The sequence below is a fragment of the Cebidichthys violaceus genome, unplaced genomic scaffold, assembly GCF_023349555.1.
Source record: "Cebidichthys violaceus isolate CVI_PGR_0920_01 unplaced genomic scaffold, fCebVio1.0.p SCAF_9, whole genome shotgun sequence".
Taxonomy (NCBI): Eukaryota; Metazoa; Chordata; class Actinopteri; order Perciformes; family Stichaeidae; genus Cebidichthys; species Cebidichthys violaceus.
In genome coordinates this window covers 6641291-6658570 of record NW_027176975.1, presented here as the reverse complement: position 1 = coordinate 6658570, position 17280 = coordinate 6641291, and the positions used below count along the sequence as shown (strand labels likewise).

Sequence of the window (17280 nt, the reverse complement as noted above, 5' to 3'; positions counted from 1 at the left end):
ATGTGTGCTTGCTTGATGATCTTCATTTTATACAAACTAGGTACAGTTATTGTTCCTTACACATCACATCAGTGAGTGACTGAGAGACAAAGTTAGCAAAGTTAGAAATTAAAAAGTTCCCTCAACGTCTGATAAATTGAAGATCCACTTATATCAGAAGAGGGCGCTGTGTTAAATGGTTCTTATTGTAGAATAACATGGTAGCAACCGAACCTTTTACCTATAAATCCTGTTATCTGAATACTGCAGTAAGATGCATAAATATTTGCATGATGCCAGACCACTCCTGTTTAATCCTGCTGTTAAATACCATGCAATGATCTGACGATCACTTGTTTCTCCTTTCTTGTCACAGCTCTGACGTGGTGTGGGAATTAAAGCCAAAGAAGAAGAATCGGTGGAAAACTCTGAGCTCTAAAGAAGCTGAGATGCTGGAGAACAGCTTCAAAGTGTACACTGAATCTGGACCCGTAGACCACGCCATCGTCAACCTGGAAAACAACTTCCAGGTTCGAGACTAAATACTGTATATTCTGCTATTCTGATATGAACTGGTAACAAGCGTTTGATAAAATTTGAAAAAGTCTATTAATTCAATTGTGTGGCGTAATTGTCCTCCAGGTGTCCTTTACTCCCAATGGAATGGACATGAGGATGCTGCAGCCGTGTGATGCTCCTCTCAGAAGGCACTTCCTGCCTGGGGTGAAGGTGGAGTACAGCGTGTCGCCACGACAGAGTGCCTACCGTATCCAAATCCACCGCATTCAGGTGAAAAGAAGTCAAATGTACACAAAATCCTCAAAGATCCAGTATATCCATGTCTGTGTTGCCGTATTAAAAGTCATCCAATTGCTTTCCTCAGCATTTGTTCATGAATGCCACTTAAGTCCTTAGTTCACTTTCTTCTGTTTACTAGCTTTAGGTATACATGCTTTCTATCTACAGATCCAGAATCAGCTGCCAGGAGCCATCTTCCCCTATGTCTTTTACCCTGTAAAACTGCCAAAATCTATCACCATGGATGCAGGTCTGTTGATCCACTTTGTATGTCATGTTTAACTTATTTTTTGTTTATATGCAGTGTTTCATTCTGGAATATGATTTTCTTGTTCCTACAGAACCCAAACCTCTAACTGATATCAGCATTGTCACCAGAACAGCAGGACACTCCGACATCTCTCGCATCAAGTAACTGTTTTTCCTTTAAATCTGTTCAAATTTAGCCGCATTCCTGTATATGTTTAATTTAACAGTATTCTCAGTTTTCCTGCAAAATGGTCATGGGAGCCTTGTCTTCCTCAGGTACTTTAAGGTGTTGATTCAAGAGATGGACCTGAAGCTCGATCTGGGCTTCCTGTACGCCATCCTGGAGCTGTTCACACCTGAGAATGCCAGCATCATGAGCTCAGAACAGGAGGTCAGATACTCACGTATCCAAACACTGTTACTGTAACATACCCTGTGATTTGTTCAGAATCTGTGGTGCTTAATATAATCTCTATCGACTTGAGGAGTCGTCCATTCTGACTTTTGTGTTTGTGTCTGTTTTTTTCAGGTGGAACTTTTTGAGAAGGACATAGAGTATATAAAGACAGTACTAAACCATACCTCTGCTGCTGACACCTCTCCTATCAGCCTCTATGAGTACTTCCACATTTCCCCCATCAAGGTTTGTACACTACACAGTTTGTAATTAGGTGTGTTTTTCACCTCTGCAACAACTGACAAGCGATAAAAAAGGAATAAACATGAATAAAACAGCATCAAAATCTAGACGACGCTACAAAGCACATTTCTGTTGTGAGTTTTAACACCAGAAACAGCCACGCTCAGTCATGTTTTTTTTTATTTTGCAGCTTCATCTGAGTCTCTCTCTGAGTACGGGAGGAGACGACGGCCTGAAGGAGAAGCGAGATAAAGAACTCATTCCCGTCCAGTCCCTCAACCTGCTGCTGAAGAGCATCGGCGCCACGCTCACTGATGTGCAGGATGTTGTCTTTAAGTACGAACGCGTGCGACGGCCCAGATAGACGACACATAAATCACACACGGTAGCATTCATTTCTTTTTGTGTGAATCCCTGCTACCTGACCGATTCCGTCATTGGTTTCAGGCTGGCCTTCTTCGAGTTGACCTTCCAGTTTTGTACCACCCAGCAGCTCCAATGGGAGGTCATCAGGCATTATTCCAAGCAGGTAACATGCACAATGACAAAGCCACGGTTACTCAGAAACTGCGGAAGTGGCTAGTGGATTATTGTTCATGTGTATTTCATATTTATTTTTTATTTCAGGCTATCAAACAGATGTATGTGCTGGTGCTGGGCCTGGATGTGCTTGGAAATCCTTTTGGACTGATTAGAGGACTGTCAGAGGGAGTGGAAGCATTCTTCTATGAGCCTTATCAGGTGGCAATGAGTGCTAAAATAATGTATCAATGTTATGGCAATAAAACATAAAAACAAATTGCGCCCATTATTTTGGGTGAACATTTACATCATTCTCTATCTTGCGTATGAATTCATTGTAGGACTCCAGACATTGTGAACAGCTATTGAAAACCGATTGAATATTAAAGATGTGTTATGTGGAGACATATCGGCATTAGGTTGAAGTGTGTCTGCCTAAAGCCCCAACAGTACAGACTGCACAGAGTGTCTTTCTGTCTTCTTCCTGCTGAACTGTTATCTGTGGTTTCCCAGGGAGCCATCCAGGGGCCCGAGGAGTTCGTTGAAGGAATGGCTCTTGGGGTGAAGGCTCTGGTGGGAGGAGCTGTCGGTAAGTACAGGGCTTAAAATATTATCTTTTGAAAAGAGAAACATGACTAATATCTCTGTGGCATACAAATACATTAACACGTTATTGCTCCTTTAACGAGTTTAGGTTTTACAGTAGATAAATACCATATTCATAACATTGTTATTCCAGCAAATATAAGGCCTACATCTCATACAACTAGATCTACATTCAAAAGTAAACTGAAAACTTTTCTGATGATTAGTTCTTGTGTGTGTCTGCGGGATGTCTTTTTGGAGGGTGGGTAGTGTTCAGTGTTTGTTCTTTTCTTTTTGTGTTTTATTTAATAAGCACATCCAGTTTTCTTCTAATGAAATGTGCTGCACGAATTAAATTGCCTTTGCCTGCCGTATGGACAGAAGATGAAGCGGCAGAGAGGAGCACAGTTTCTCTCACAAAAGACTTAAGAAGAAAAGAGACATATTAAAAGAATGAAGTAACTTTACAGTCTCATATGTGCCATCCAGGGGGTATAGCAGGTGCAGCCTCTAGGATCACAGGAGCCATGGCAAAGGGTGTTGCTGCCATAACGATGGACGAGGAATACCAGCAGAAGAGACGAGAGACTATGAACAAGCAACCCACTAGCCTGAGGGAGGGGCTGACCAGAGGAGGAAAGGGATTAGTGTCTGTACGTACTCAAGCCTGTGTTAATCAGCAGAAAATATACCTTTTGACACAAGTAATGACCTTTCTGTTGCAATTGTCATTCAATCATTTAATAGATTAACCAGAAATAATAAAATGTAGCTTTGCCACTGGCCTGAAAGAGGGTCTGCTAACAGGAAGTCTGCCATAATGAATGAATTGCTGCTACTTGTTAATATTGTTGCATTCTCTTTTCAGGGTTTTGTCAGTGGGATCACAGGGATTGTTACCAAACCTATTAAAGGTATGCTGATTTGGACCCTCATACAGAGTTTAAGTGATAACGTTTCGCACATGCTGATATGAAAATTGAAAGACCAAAATAGTGGCATAAAATCTAAATATTTGTACTATGTAACTTTGCATTCTGTCAGGTTTGTGGAACAGCGTACCAGCTCTGTTTTTATCGGTTTTCACAAATGTGATGATGTGTTCTTGTTGTTGCAGGAGCCCAGAAGGAGGGTGCAGCAGGCTTTTTTAAAGGTGTTGGGAAAGGTCTGGTTGGCGCAGTAGCCAGACCTACAGGAGGCATTATTGACATGGCCAGCAGTACCTTCCAAGGGATCAAGAGGTTTGTGCCACAGTGTTCGTGTTCGTGTTCGTGTGTGTGTGTGTGTGTGTGTGTGTGTGTGTGTGTGTGTGTGTGTGTGTGTGTGTGTGTGTGTGTGTGTGTGTGTGTGTGTGTGTGTGTGTGTGTGTGTTTTAGAGCAAACAATTAATGTGGATCTGTGGTGGAATCACAGGGGTGTTAAACACCAAAATAATTTAAATTTGCAAAGTGGAGGTAAGAAGTAGAGTAGTACAGTGGCTGTTATTAGAGCTGGTCAGTGGGTCATGGAAGAAGCTCTTTAGGTCTGTGTCCTCGTGTTCGTGTGAATGTTTGAGTGCCACAGCCGTACTGTGTGTTTGTCTGTTTTGTGTGTGTTCATAAGAAAAGCTGTGTCTCAAGATACATTTGCATGTCTTGTTTCGTTTTCAGGGCAGCAGAGACTTCACAAGACGTCGCCTCTCTGCGTCCTCCTCGCTTCATCCACGAAGATGGTGTCATACGACCATATAAGGAGAGGGAGGGCCTCGGAAGTCAGATGCTCCAGGTAGGACAAAAGAAGTCTCTACATTATCAACTCCACAGTCAGAGCTGGTTAATACTCTACTGTATTTAACAGAGATGAAGAAAAGAAAACTTAAAGTAACATACGCTTTGAAAAAATATCTTTTATGCACTCTAAATCATTTGCCCAGTTTTGCTAGTTGAGGTGTGTGTGTGTCTATCTTTAAACTTATTTGAGCCATTGTTGCCGTTATGTTAACAGATCCTGAGAGAGCTCAATTCCTACTGATTAATTCACCTCTGTGGCTGTAAGAACATAAAATAAAAAGTAAATGCGCATAAGCAAAACCAAAGAGAAGTTTCAGAACCCCTTTAGTTCCAAAGAAAAGATTTACTGAGACAAGTGTTTTAAGTTTTATTTCATTTGTGGGTCTTATTTTTGCTGACATAGCAGTTATTCTGGATGGAGTGGGTGGAGGTTTCTGATCGCGAGTGTCAGGTCAGAGCTACACTGTTTGGTTCATAGTGAAGATTTACAGATAGGTGACAAATTAAAGTGTCCCATTAAGGTGCTGGGCCACAGTGAGCCTCCAGAGCAGCTTTGATGCTCCTTTTGTAAAGAGTCTAAAAATGTCTGTTATTCCCTTATCTGGCGTTTTGAGCACGGCCGTGGAGAGCGCTGTCCAAGAAAGACATTGGTTTGGTCGAGAGCTGGTGACTGTGAACACTAAAGCGTATGATTCACTTCATCAAACCATTCTGTAGCCCCTCATGTTTGTCCCTTCATTTCATTTTTCCTTTCATTTGTCACCCATCTGAATCACCAGCTTCAGACTGAGACTAAGTTTGTGTGTGTTGATGGTTCAGTGATTAGAGTAGTCTCCTTATGACAAACTAGGAACCAATCACACAAGCTAACTACGAATCACACGTCACATTTCGTGCTTGTGTTTCATGTTTCTGTTGTAGTTCGTTACATAGGCTTCAGATAGGTTGTGAGTTAATTGAATTTACTTAATACTTTGGGTGGGAAACTGTAGACAGCAACGCAAACGGATAGAAGCAAATTGAACTGGTCTTGAGATAAAATATATAAAGAAAATATATATTTGCAACAGAATAATTCTTTGATAGAGGAAAGACGAAACCAAACACTCTCAACTTGGTTTTGTTCCGTCTTTATTTGCCGACGTGACGGTAGCTGTGTGGGTGTTCTCTCTGCTCTGACCTCGACTCTTCTCTCTTGTCGTGTCCACAGAGGAGGTTGGCCTTCAGTGAATGGCAAAGAACTCACTCAGAGGACGAGGGTGATGAGGAAAACTAGCTAGAAGCTAGAAGTGAAAGCTGAAGTGTAGCGTCAGTGCTTTGTCTCTAGTCTGTGCCAGAGTGGTAGTTCACGTATGAAAGATTTAAACAAACCAAAGAGTAATTTAAGTGTTTCTATGTATTTCTTTAGTTGCTTATTGACTTGATGTGCATTTCTTTATTTTGTCAGTGTCTTTATATTTTATTATCTAACTCCATCACTTTTCTTTCATCTTTTTCTCACAAGCCACAAAGGAAACACTTTGTCTTGTTTTTTTAGACATTCATTCACTGTCAAAGAAAACTCCTAATCATAGACATTTGTCTACTTTCTTTCTTACTTAATCTTTGTTTTATCATTTTATCATTGTCATTCACTGCCCTCTTCTTCTCAATAAAGTCTTCACACTTTAAACTTCTGCCTGCCATTATCTTTGTTTCATCCCATCATCCCTCACCACCCCACAGTGTCTTCACTCTTACCAGATGACCATTGTAGCTGATACTTGTTTACAGTATGCAGTTGTTGGGAAATGTTTTTTTGTGTATATAAATTGTCATGAAACATGTACATCTTGGTATCCTGCTAGTATTTTTTTTAGTCTTGCTGTTTGTTTGACTATTCACTCACTTTCTACCTCTGATTTCTTCAGAAAATTGAGAATGGACGTTTTGCCAAGTACAGGTACTTCGCTCATGCCAAGGTGAATGAGTCCGACTTCCTCATGATCACCAAGCGGTGAGTGTTAGCATCTGATTCGGCTACTTTCTCCTCTTGTGTTCGAGCATTACCTTTTGTTTGTGTGGTTTTAATCTGGTGTAAACCTTGTTGTGTTTTTGTAAATGGTTTATAATAATTCTGTGCTCTTTATTAAAGGCTGCTTAAATAAATCACTCAGGAGTCTTGCCTAACTCTTTTTCATGTGGTTTCTTTTCCAGGGGAATATTTTTTGTGACCAAAGGCACATTTGGCCAGCTGACCTGTGAATGGCAGTATCTGTTTGAAGAGTTCACCAAGGATCCAATGATCGTAGAGGACCGGCGACTTCGCATCGAGGCCAAGGTACAATGGCAAACTCTCACAACTGAAGTTTACTTCTTCCCCTCAGGAAACTTGTTTATTAACAGCTTTACAGCATGGTTTAAACAATAATTTAGCAGATTGTTGCACTAAATACGTTCTGTTGTGTTCTGCAGGAGAGAGTGAAGTCTGTCTTCCATGCCAAGGAGTTTGGGAAGATCATAAACTTCAAAAATGCTGAGTTAGCCAAGGCGAGTGGACCATTTGGACTGTGCTGCACAAAGATGCTCCTATTCATATATTATAGATAGATAGATAGATAGATAGTCTATTTATATTTAAACTAGCCCACTTGTTGTAGTGAAACTTGTTTCCTTGTGTCATCAGTTGAAATAATAGTCACAGTAAATGTTTCTAACTTTAGTTCCTATTTGTTTTCAGTGGGTTCTTGCCAGATTGGACGACGCAAGAGACAGTTTACCCAAATACTGACTCATCAAGAGCGAGAAATGATCATAATTTGACAAAATAAAACGCACACAAAGTCTCTGTGTGTGTGTGTGTGTGTGTGTGTGTGTGTGTGTGTGTGTGTGCGCGTGTGTGTGTGCGCGTGTGTGTCAGTGCCTTTGTTCTTTACTGCATGCCACTTTGGTTTACCTCCACGTGTGAGTCGTGGTAAACGATGCTGTATGGTGACTGTTGGTGTGTGTCTGGGATGAAAGACTGTGCGAGGTGTGTGTGTGTGTGTGTGTGTGTGTGTGTGTGTGTGTGTGTGTGTGTGTGTGTGTGTGTGCGCACATGCTTACAAAAGTGCTAGAAATGGACGGTTGACTTCCATTAATTTACCACAGAAGCTCAGAATACACTGAACCAAACATCGTCTCACTGTCTTCACTCTGATTACACTCATCTCTTCACACACAGTTGATTTCTAATGATGTCTTTAATGAAACCATAACAAAACCTTTGGTTTGCCATACTCAATCAAATACACATTAAGTCACTCATTTCGTCTACTTTCAGTTTTATTGAACATAATTCAAGTTGTGTTTTGCTGTAGAAGCTACATTGCAACAGCTAGTAAGAGACATGGTTGAGAACAGCTTGAAGGCCAAATCACCCATTGTTGTTGTTGTTGTTGTTGTTGATGTTGTTGTCGCACATTTAATGTTTTTCACTGTTTTTTTACTGGATTATATAAAAGGGGAAACTAATTAAACATTTGATAGGCCTCTGTCACACACACAGTTTAAAATGTGCTGTTTTCAAACCTGTTTCCTTTTGCTCTCACATAATCTCTATTTCTCCTCTTTTTTTTTTTTAATACATTTCTGCTAGATGAAGACTGTTCAGTGTGTGATTTTAGAGCTGCATGCTATTTTTATACTGTACTATCAAGCTGTATATTGATCTGATGAAGTATCCTATCTGTATATAACCATCTAACACAATAGTCTGTATTATGGCGTTACAGATTGTAATTTTGTGAATTTTAGGTTTTTATACGACACTTATGCAATGCCAACTATGTTCATGACTTATGCAGAGAAAAGTTTATTTCAAAGAAATGAATGCAAATTATTAACGGCTGCTGTTTACGCTGATGTATATTTTTTGGTTTGGGGTGCATCGCAGTTTAATATGACTTTATATTTGTTGCCAGTAATTTTTGTCATTTATGAGCAAAGTGTTCACTGCAGTGGCTTAATTTGTTTTCCCCCCACTGTTTGGGAAAAAAAGAAAAGAAAAGAATAAAATGTGTGTTTCAAATGTATCTCTTGTACCCAGAAAATCTCAAGCACACACACATTGCACTCTTAATCAACTATAATTCTTTATTGAAAATAACCATAAATATAACTTCCATTTCTCCAGAGAATACACAGTTGAGAGAGTATTCGAAAGCACAACTTGGATTATTTACATCTAAACGCACCCGGTGGCTGTGCTGACTGTCCTGAGTAAATAAGGCACTTGCAGGCAAAAGCAGACGCGTGTTGCTCAGTGTGAGAAAATATATAAAACACAAAACTCACGACTAAAAGGATTCTTGCAGCTATTGCATGAGCAGAAACTGTATACTTGGATCCTATGTCTGATAACTGTATTTTTAAAAGTAATAAAATAAGTAGCCCACACAATAGGTCAACGATATTACTTCCCACTAACTTTCACATTCTTACTAAGTATCACTTTCTTACAGCACATTTCTAAAAGGCTGGAATGGGAACTACAATATACAAAACACAAAATCTGCATTTCAGACACTATAACTTCGTTTGGGTATGTCTGTCACATGTTTGTATTATCTTTGGCTGGATTTTTACAGGCACAAAAAATGATATTTATTTAAACCTTTGGATTAATTAAATCTTTTCAGTGGATCTAATTGTTCTCTGTTTAGCCAGCCAAGAAACAAGCCCGGTAATGTTTTGTGTTAAGTAATTCTCCTATCTTGGCTCTCCTCATGTCTGTCCTCCTCTTCACACCAGATTGAACTCCTTCAGGTTGTGTCTGAGGATGGTGTCTTTGACGGCCACGAAGACGAAGCGGATGTTTTCTGTGTCCGTGGCGCAGGTAAAGTGAGGGTACAGCTGCTTGCCCTTGTCCGGGTTTTGATCTTGGTACATTTTCAGGATGAATTCTTGAGCAGACGTCGTATCCTGCTGAGGTCCTGCAATTCAGGATTGATATCATTTCAATAAGTTTTCAGTAAATAAAAAAAAAAAATAGTCAAGTCTTTTTTTCTAAACATTTACAAAGTGACAAGAGACCAAATGTGATAAAAATAAAAGGCATGCTGGTCCAGAGAACGTTTCTCAGTGCACGACGTATCTCGGTGTGTTGGGAGAGTTGTGAATCTTTCAAAACACATTTGCAGAGTTGTGTTTGCCATTTTTTCTACTTCATGTGCCACATACCACTCCATGCCAACTGATTAGGTACAAGCTGCCTAAAACTAATCTAATACAACAGTGCTGCAATAAGTCAAGTTGACGTTTACAATGTTCAGTCACTTGTTGAAACTGTTTTAGAGAGGTGTTTAGGATAATATTGGAGGATGTAGTTGAACTTTACTGAATTATAACGAGTGTCCTCATTGATAATAACTAATGATTGTGGAAGTAACAGAAAGGCCTGTCAGTATGCAGGTCTGTTGTATTAGACTGCATACGTTTTAGTTGTTCCTAATAAACTGGTGAATGAGTTGTACATCTTAAGCACAAACTGACTAACTAACCTGTGAATTCAGGGAAGTAGGTGACTACATGCGAGTGCATGATCTTCTCCTTGAGGATGTCGGTCTTGTTGAGGAACAGAATGACGGAGGAGCGCTGGAACCAGGGATAGGTGATGATGGTTTTGAACAGAGCCTTGCTCTCATCCATACGGTTCTGAAATGAAAATTGCAGCATATAAAAGAGGCAACAAATAAAGACGTGTTTTTTTTTTTTTTTTTTTTTTTTTTAAAGGGTCAACGTCTGGAACATGATCTGCTGTTGAGCTGAACTCTCACCTCGTTGTCGCACTCGGCCAGCACCTGGTCGTACTCGCTGAGCGCCACCAGGAAGATGATGGAGGTGACGTTCTCAAAGCAGTGGATCCATTTCCTCCTCTCGGACCTCTGGCCCCCCACATCCACCATCCTGCAGTAACAACAACACAAAAGGCGTGAAACATCCCCTGTGATGCCTCCTGTTCCAATGCGACATGCGTAAGACATTTCCTGTTACACTGGTTTGTTCTAGCTCACCTGAAGATGACGTTCTCCATGTCGAAGGGGTATTCGATGATTCCCGTGGTCGGCACTCGCACTCTGAGGATGTCCTGCAGGTCGGGTATATAAGAGGGTTGAGAAATGCGATCCAGGTCAGTGAGATAGCTGGAAAAAAAAGAAAAGAAAAAAGGAGAATATGAGTACAATGAGAGGGAATCTAAAGGACAATAACAGAGTGGGGGAATTTCGTAGCTATTGAAACAGGTAGAAAGCGACATAACATGAGACGCCTGATTCATCTTCCCATAAAATAAAGTGCTGCGATCATACGCATTAATATTAGAGTGAATGCACACACATGTGGATTGCATGCAGTTATTTATTCACCTTAGTTAGTATTGAGTGTGGCGTGAGTGTGGGTTTGTGAGACGTAGAGAGGAAGTTGGAACCATTGGGAAAGAGTTTAGCTTCAGTAGAGAAGTACAAATGCAGAGTATTTTAGTACACACTGCATTTGCATAGCTTAAAATAGCAACCACAAGCTAAAAACAGTTGCCTTTCTTTTTCTTTCTTTTTATCTGGAGCGACGGTAGCTTCACAAAAAAAACGGGATCTTTAATTATGCTAATGTGTTTCTCTACGAGCAGCCACTCGTCTGTGTGGTCAGAAGTCTGTGTGGCCTTCTGTGCTCATTAACGTTTATTTTTCTAATAACAGAACGCGGCAGCCAGATTGACACAGCAAGATACAGAGGGTGGTTTTTTATACATTTTGTCTCCCAGCATTAATGTCTAAATGCTCAAAGCCTTCTCCCCAAAACATCTGGTGGAGAAACACAGAGTCCCATATTTCTTTACTTGTTGTGCCAGTAGTTAGGTTTGAATATTCTAGGAATCAGCGTAGTAAACAAACAAACCCATGTGTAATTTTGAATTAAAAATAAATTTCCTGCAGGTTGTTCAGCATAATCAATTGATGGAGTGTGTGTCAAACGGACCATTTTATCATTTCCAGACCTTATTCTGTGGAGCTGAGGCTTTACCTTGTTGTTTTGTCTACCCTCTGTAACATCTGTGGTAACTATTCAGCAGAGCTGTAGAGAGTAGACTCTCGACAAGTTACAATTTGTACTGCGTGTCCAATGCTCACTATTTGGTGGAGTCGGACAGCTGGTACTCTCTGCGTCTTTCGTAGCACTCCTGTATCCCTGCATCGTCCCACAGACTCCTGATGGCCACCGCAAAGCTTTGCTGGAACTCCTCCACCTTATCCACTTCCACCTCCAGAACTGAGTTTGCATGGTTCTGTATGGACACACAGACAAGCAGAGCAATGGTTCATCTCACGAGTCCCACTTTAAAGGGACTCCATGCATGCGGCGTGACAAACAAAGACAAACATTTGCCCAAATGAACCTGGACTCACCCGGTTCGACAGTTTCTGTACGGTACCTGGTTCTTGGGATCAGTGAAAGAGATGCTCAGCGCCTCCATGGCTCGGGTCATGGCCTGCATGGAGGTGAAGATGTTCTGGTAGACCAGTTTGGCGTAGCTCTTCTTGTCCTCATCTGTGTATCCTCCTCCGTGGATAATCCTCATTTGTTTGATGAAGGTACTCTTTCCGCTCTCTCCGGTACCTGTTGAACACAGCCAGGCTCAACTCCAGTCATGTCTTTTCACACTCATCTGTCTGTGTCTGTGCAGCTTGATACGAGGAGTCAGGTTCTAGTTAGATACTATAGAATAGTCTCCTTTCTATTTAAATATGCCACAGAGCAATAGAGTGGCGTGTGTTTGGACACATACCGGCTTTCCTCTGACAGTCAAACAAACAGAGACACTTGAGGTAAAAGGCTGGCACTCTACATTTAATGACAATGAACTATAAATGCAGTACCTCACATGTTCACTAACTGTTTATGAACACACACACACACACGCACACGCACACGCACACACACAGATTCTCTGTCTGTCACGTTCCTCTTCAGTTCTTACAGCTAAAGCTCCTAATTGTCTCCTTCAGGCCACATGATGCTGAATCTATTTGTTTAACAAATGTGTTTGTTGCCAGACCTGAATATTGAAAGTTGCCGTGTGTGTGTGTGTGTGTGTGTGTGTGTGTGTGTGTGTGTGTGTGTGTGTGTGTGAGTGTGAGAAAGTGAAACTATGCACCTGCATCTGTATCCCTGCCTGTCAGCAAAGTGTGTTGAGGCTCTGTGAGGACTGGTACCAGCAGTCTTGTGGTTTCCTGGCTGTTTTGCATGGGATCATGAATACTTGAGTCTTTACATCTTAGCAAACAAGGCTTAGACAAATTGTCTGCATTTGAATGCACCTTGTTTACAAGTCAAGTTTCTTGGAGATGAGGGGGGGGGGGGGGGGGGTAAATACTGAGATGGAGGCAAATCGTGATCCGGCAGGTCTGCTGTGCTTTACTTGTTCAGAGAGAGAGTCTGAATATTGACCATCATGTATGGCTTTATTCCTCTCAATGTCCTCTCTCTGTTTATGAAAACACATACAAATTGAGTTAACAGATGAAGTACTGTTTAAATGACTCCACTGATTTCCCTCATGTAGATCACTCGAGTTGTCGTGGGGATGCGAACATGTGTGTGTGTGTGTGTGTACGTGAATACATGTTCATTCGCTTCTATGTGTGTCTTTGTGCACATCTGTGTGTAGATGTGTGTGCATGTCAGTGTGGTGATTTACAGTTTACCTGTGGGTGATGATGCTGACCACAGATGTCTATATCTACACACACACAATTTCCCACAAACACAATGTCACACCTACACACACTTCCTTGTGACGCCGGCTTTGTGAATGATTGCCGAGTTAAGAACTACTATCACCCGTCACACTCTGCCCTCGTAGTTATCGCTTCCTTTTTTTTTTTTTTGCAACTGAAACTGACATTTTAATTAAGTTATATTTAGAATTATATGAAGTTCAAACAGAGGTTGGACAATTATTTATAATAAACTGCAATCAAATTATATTTGAAAGGGGTTTTTTTTCTGCTCAGGCATTGCACACCAATGTGCTTATCTTGAGTATACATTCTTTATTCCCACCATTTATTTTTGTATTTAATTCCATGCCACTATGTGAGTGTAAAGGTATCTACGTTTATAATGCATATGTGATTACCTTAATAACTACATGTAGATGTGCTGAGCATTGTCAACACAATATTTTGAGTTACTTGTTTTTCATATGTGGTGTGGAAAAAGGAAAACCAATAGAAATTCGGTCAAAAAAAATATTAAACAAACATACTAAGTGAGGTTTTGGAGGAAAATGTGGGCACAAAAGAAGAAGTCACTCCAAAAAGTTGTAGTTTGTTTGAACTGTATGGCAGCCATCACACAAAAACAACCCCTGATTTTATGGCGATTATGAACGTTTGTCAGTGTACTCGTTCGACATGGTCTATATTTATAAATAAGTCATACATTTACGTTCCATCTGACTGTTTCTCAGCTATTTCTGTCGGCTATATTTCTTCTCGGGCACAACAGCTGTATAATAGTAACGCTGAACTAAAGAGGTTGCAAAGAATCCATTGTTTTTGCTACGAGCAGCCTCTCCTCTCCACCCACTGAACCCAGTGACCAATAGCTACTGCTGTATTGGACTGTGTAGAGCGGTGTTGACATGTGCGCGTCGTCCTACAGGTTTTCATGTCCGGCTCCTGAATGGACAGAAGAGGCCAAACGTGTTGGTGTTGATCTTTCCTTCACTCCCACTCGTCCTCTCCAGGGACCTGACTGTGACCGTTCTAATGAAGCCCACTGAGAGCTCTGAGTCACTCTGACCGGGTACACACATTTTATTCTTACACTAGATCCCATGTGTAGAAGATTACCTTTGTCATCTAATAAAAAATCTACAGGGTAAGATCCAAAGAGACACAATGCATGTTGTGTGTTTTACACAGTATTGCTGCTGCATCCTGAACTAGTGTTCCCTCCACATACATTTCCCAGAACTTCCCCAGCAGCTCTTATAGTAACGTTGTTTTCCTGGTCAGCAGTGAACTGAAGCAGTCTGCACTGACTCACAATCCACATCATGCTGAATGTTTAATGCGTACCCCCTTTTTTCAGATCGTATCCACCAATGATTCGTGAGTCATCTACCGTTCAGTGAGCCGAGAAAATGATTTTCAAGCAAATTAAATGGGGATTCTAATAAACTGGGTCTGGCCCTTTTCTCAGAGAGCAGTAACCCGCTGCTCATGTCCTGCTCGGGGCGTGATTTGCATGACTTTTGCATGAGGCGCGCCCGCAGCGGCTAGTTATGGCTTTCTGTCACACCACTGACCCAGACCTTGACAGCGGCTCTGGTCCCTGAGGGGCTCCTGCTACAAAAAGTGAACGTAGGACACAGTATCACACACTGAAAGGTTCACGCCTCAAGCTCTTTCTCAACCGGCCAGCTGAAGTGTCCATGAGCAAGTCAGTGAACTCATACCAGGAAGTGAGCTGTTTACCTGAAGTGAAGGAGAGAAGCTTCACAGCAACATCTCTATGAAACACCCCGCAGTGTTTAAACATCTCAACCATGAAGCAGGACAAGTCCCCCAGAAACTCACACTGTCTATCAGCTGTACTGATAAATGACTCCTGGGCATCACATTCATATTTTCCCCTCACTATTTAATATTCTTTACTCCCTCTGTCTGCAGATGAGGCTGGAGTTTATCCCAACAGAGGATGACAAAACTCCCACGTGTCTCCAGTCCATCATGGAGCAAACACAGGAATCCTCCACCGCGCAGCTCTCTGAGGGAGCTTATCTAGAAATGAGTGCTCTGTTTTAGCTTCTATCGACATTCCTGGAAACTAGCAAACTTTGAAAACTCCTCTTAAACTGTCTAAACTCTCTGCGTGTGACTGTTTTCAATATTTCCGTGGCAGTTGAGAACTAAACGCGTCCAGTATAGACTAAATGACTTAAACTTGGAAGTTCTCCACGGTACTGAATATTAACGGCACGACTATGCTCGGGGACAGACAGCGCGCGCTGCACCACATCCGGAGACCAGAATGAGGAGATAGGAAATGTAGAGCACAGTCAGAAACCTCCTTATGACTTTAATTCTTGACCCACAGTTACATCAATCCAACCCATCAAATAAAAGACACGAGAAGGGACGCCCCTTGTAAAGTGCCTGCTTATTCCTAAATAATAACATCTTATTATATTTCAAATAGAGTTCAGTCGACGGGCTGCTGAGTGCTGTCCCACCTGCCGTGACACCTGCATGTCCAGGTGTGGCCAGGAAGCAGCGCAGTATTCGACCAAAGGAACATTTTAAAGAGCTTTGCAAGAGTATTTCATGGCATTTAGGAGGAACAGATAGAGTGTCACCCCCTTAATAGCATGTTCGGTGTATAATCTACCCGGTGGGTGTCCCTTACTCTAAAGCCTAAGTCACCCTCCGGGTTTGAACCCCGGTCCCCGCCAGTTATGCTCACCTAACAGCAGCAGCTTCAGCTCCCTGCGAGAGTCCTTCTTGTCTCTCCGCAGCTGCTTCTCGATCTCCTCGTTGATCCTCTGGTTCTCTTTGTCCTCCGCCGACACGCAACACCCGGCCATCGTTCAGACTGACCGATGAGCCCTTCTTTTTTTTTCTTTTTTTTTTAACACTCACTGTTAAAAATGCTTCTAAGGCCCGCGGAGGTGTGCGCGCGCGCTGTCTTCTCCACTCACTCCCTTCTCTCGTTTCACAAAGTCAGTGGGAACAGACGCGGAGCATCTTTAAAACGTGGTGTCTTCTTCTTCTTCTTCTTCTTCTTCTTCTTCTTCTTCTTCTTCTTCTTCTTCTTTCTCTTAAGTGACAAAAGCAGAATATGGAGGAAGAAAAATGTTGAATGTCCCGCGTTGACCCGCTTTGATAAGGTGCTGCGGTTGATCTGAAGCAGGAGGACACTTGTTGAACTTTATCTCGGGAGGGCGTGGCACTGGCTGCAAATAGAAAGGGATACATGGGAAGTTCACATCCGCAGCGGGCCGGCGGTGCTGTCTTGACTGTGACATGATGAATAATGAGAACTAAGAATGGTAGAGAAGGGGCACTCGTGCTTCAGTCAAAGAAAGCTGCAAAAGCCAAGAAAAGAAGGAGCAATGGGCCTGGCTTGGATAAACTGGGCCTGATGACATGGCTGTCATCTGCAAATAGCTGTCTTGGCAAATGTTACACAAAAGACGTAACACCATGAGTTCAGTGCGGGACGCTTCCTCCATAGTTTCGATGCTGCTTCGGTGCATCCTCGGACACTGCCATGTTTCCTAACAGCCACTAGGGGTCAGGAAGGCCAACTGTGAGTGAATGCATGGGTGTCTGAGTTGTATACTGGCTTTATGAGAAAACGTAGTATTTTCAACACTTTTAATCTTGTTAGAGAAAGGAGAGGAATGGCATTCACAGTTTTAGTTCACAGCATGAGCAGTAATGTTATAGTCAATGAGGTGAGTGTCACAGATCAGTGCTCAGTATCATTATTAAAAAAACGCACCAAAAAAAACTGGGAGATCAAATTATGTATAAATACATTCATGTTAATATTAAATGAAAGAGCACAAAACTAGAAAGAAGATATGAGGTCAGAATTAATACAAATAAATGCAATGTAGGCCTATGACTGTAGGAATAATATGGTGATTTTCCTTTCTCCTTTTTCTAGAGGGGTACACAATAATGATGTAATAATACAATAAATCAAATT

At 41.6% G+C, this 17280-nt stretch overlaps 2 protein-coding genes across 4 annotated transcripts in view; one reads left to right on the top strand and one right to left on the bottom strand.

Annotated features, from left to right (window-relative positions):
- The window catches only part of vps13a (vacuolar protein sorting 13 homolog A), a 36182-nt gene extending 27588 nt beyond the window's left edge, over positions 1 to 8594 (top strand). For 2 of the 3 annotated variants that reach the window (XM_068703244.1, XM_068703243.1), the window contains 18 exons: positions 356 to 509; positions 622 to 768; positions 946 to 1027; positions 1119 to 1188; positions 1303 to 1417; positions 1556 to 1669; positions 1857 to 2002; positions 2114 to 2195; positions 2294 to 2407; positions 2702 to 2777; positions 3263 to 3426; positions 3642 to 3687; positions 3891 to 4014; positions 4423 to 4537; positions 6453 to 6538; positions 6739 to 6862; positions 6997 to 7071; positions 7262 to 8594. In XM_068703244.1, the coding sequence (XP_068559345.1) occupies positions 356 to 509; positions 622 to 768; positions 946 to 1027; positions 1119 to 1188; positions 1303 to 1417; positions 1556 to 1669; positions 1857 to 2002; positions 2114 to 2195; positions 2294 to 2407; positions 2702 to 2777; positions 3263 to 3426; positions 3642 to 3687; positions 3891 to 4014; positions 4423 to 4537; positions 6453 to 6538; positions 6739 to 6862; positions 6997 to 7071; positions 7262 to 7312 (1885 nt within the window). In that variant the 3' untranslated portion in view covers positions 7313 to 8594. Of the gene's footprint in view, positions 1 to 355; positions 510 to 621; positions 769 to 945; positions 1028 to 1118; positions 1189 to 1302; positions 1418 to 1555; positions 1670 to 1856; positions 2003 to 2113; positions 2196 to 2293; positions 2408 to 2701; positions 2778 to 3262; positions 3427 to 3641; positions 3688 to 3890; positions 4015 to 4422; positions 4538 to 5752; positions 6423 to 6452; positions 6539 to 6738; positions 6863 to 6996; positions 7072 to 7261 lie in introns of those variants that run through there. The other variant, XM_068703245.1, reaches the window with a different exon arrangement.
- A 41-nt stretch (positions 8595 to 8635) lies between these two features.
- Positions 8636 to 16490, bottom strand: LOC137866942 (guanine nucleotide-binding protein subunit alpha-14-like). Its single transcript, XM_068703246.1, has 7 exons — positions 16030 to 16490; positions 11990 to 12174; positions 11688 to 11842; positions 10575 to 10703; positions 10338 to 10467; positions 10062 to 10215; positions 8636 to 9494 (listed from the first exon to the last, which is right to left on the bottom strand). Exons 1-7 carry the CDS (start codon positions 16148 to 16150, stop codon positions 9304 to 9306), a joined length of 1065 nt encoding a protein of 354 aa, XP_068559347.1. The 5' UTR covers positions 16151 to 16490; the 3' UTR covers positions 8636 to 9303.
- Between the last annotated feature and the right edge of the window lie 790 nt (positions 16491 to 17280).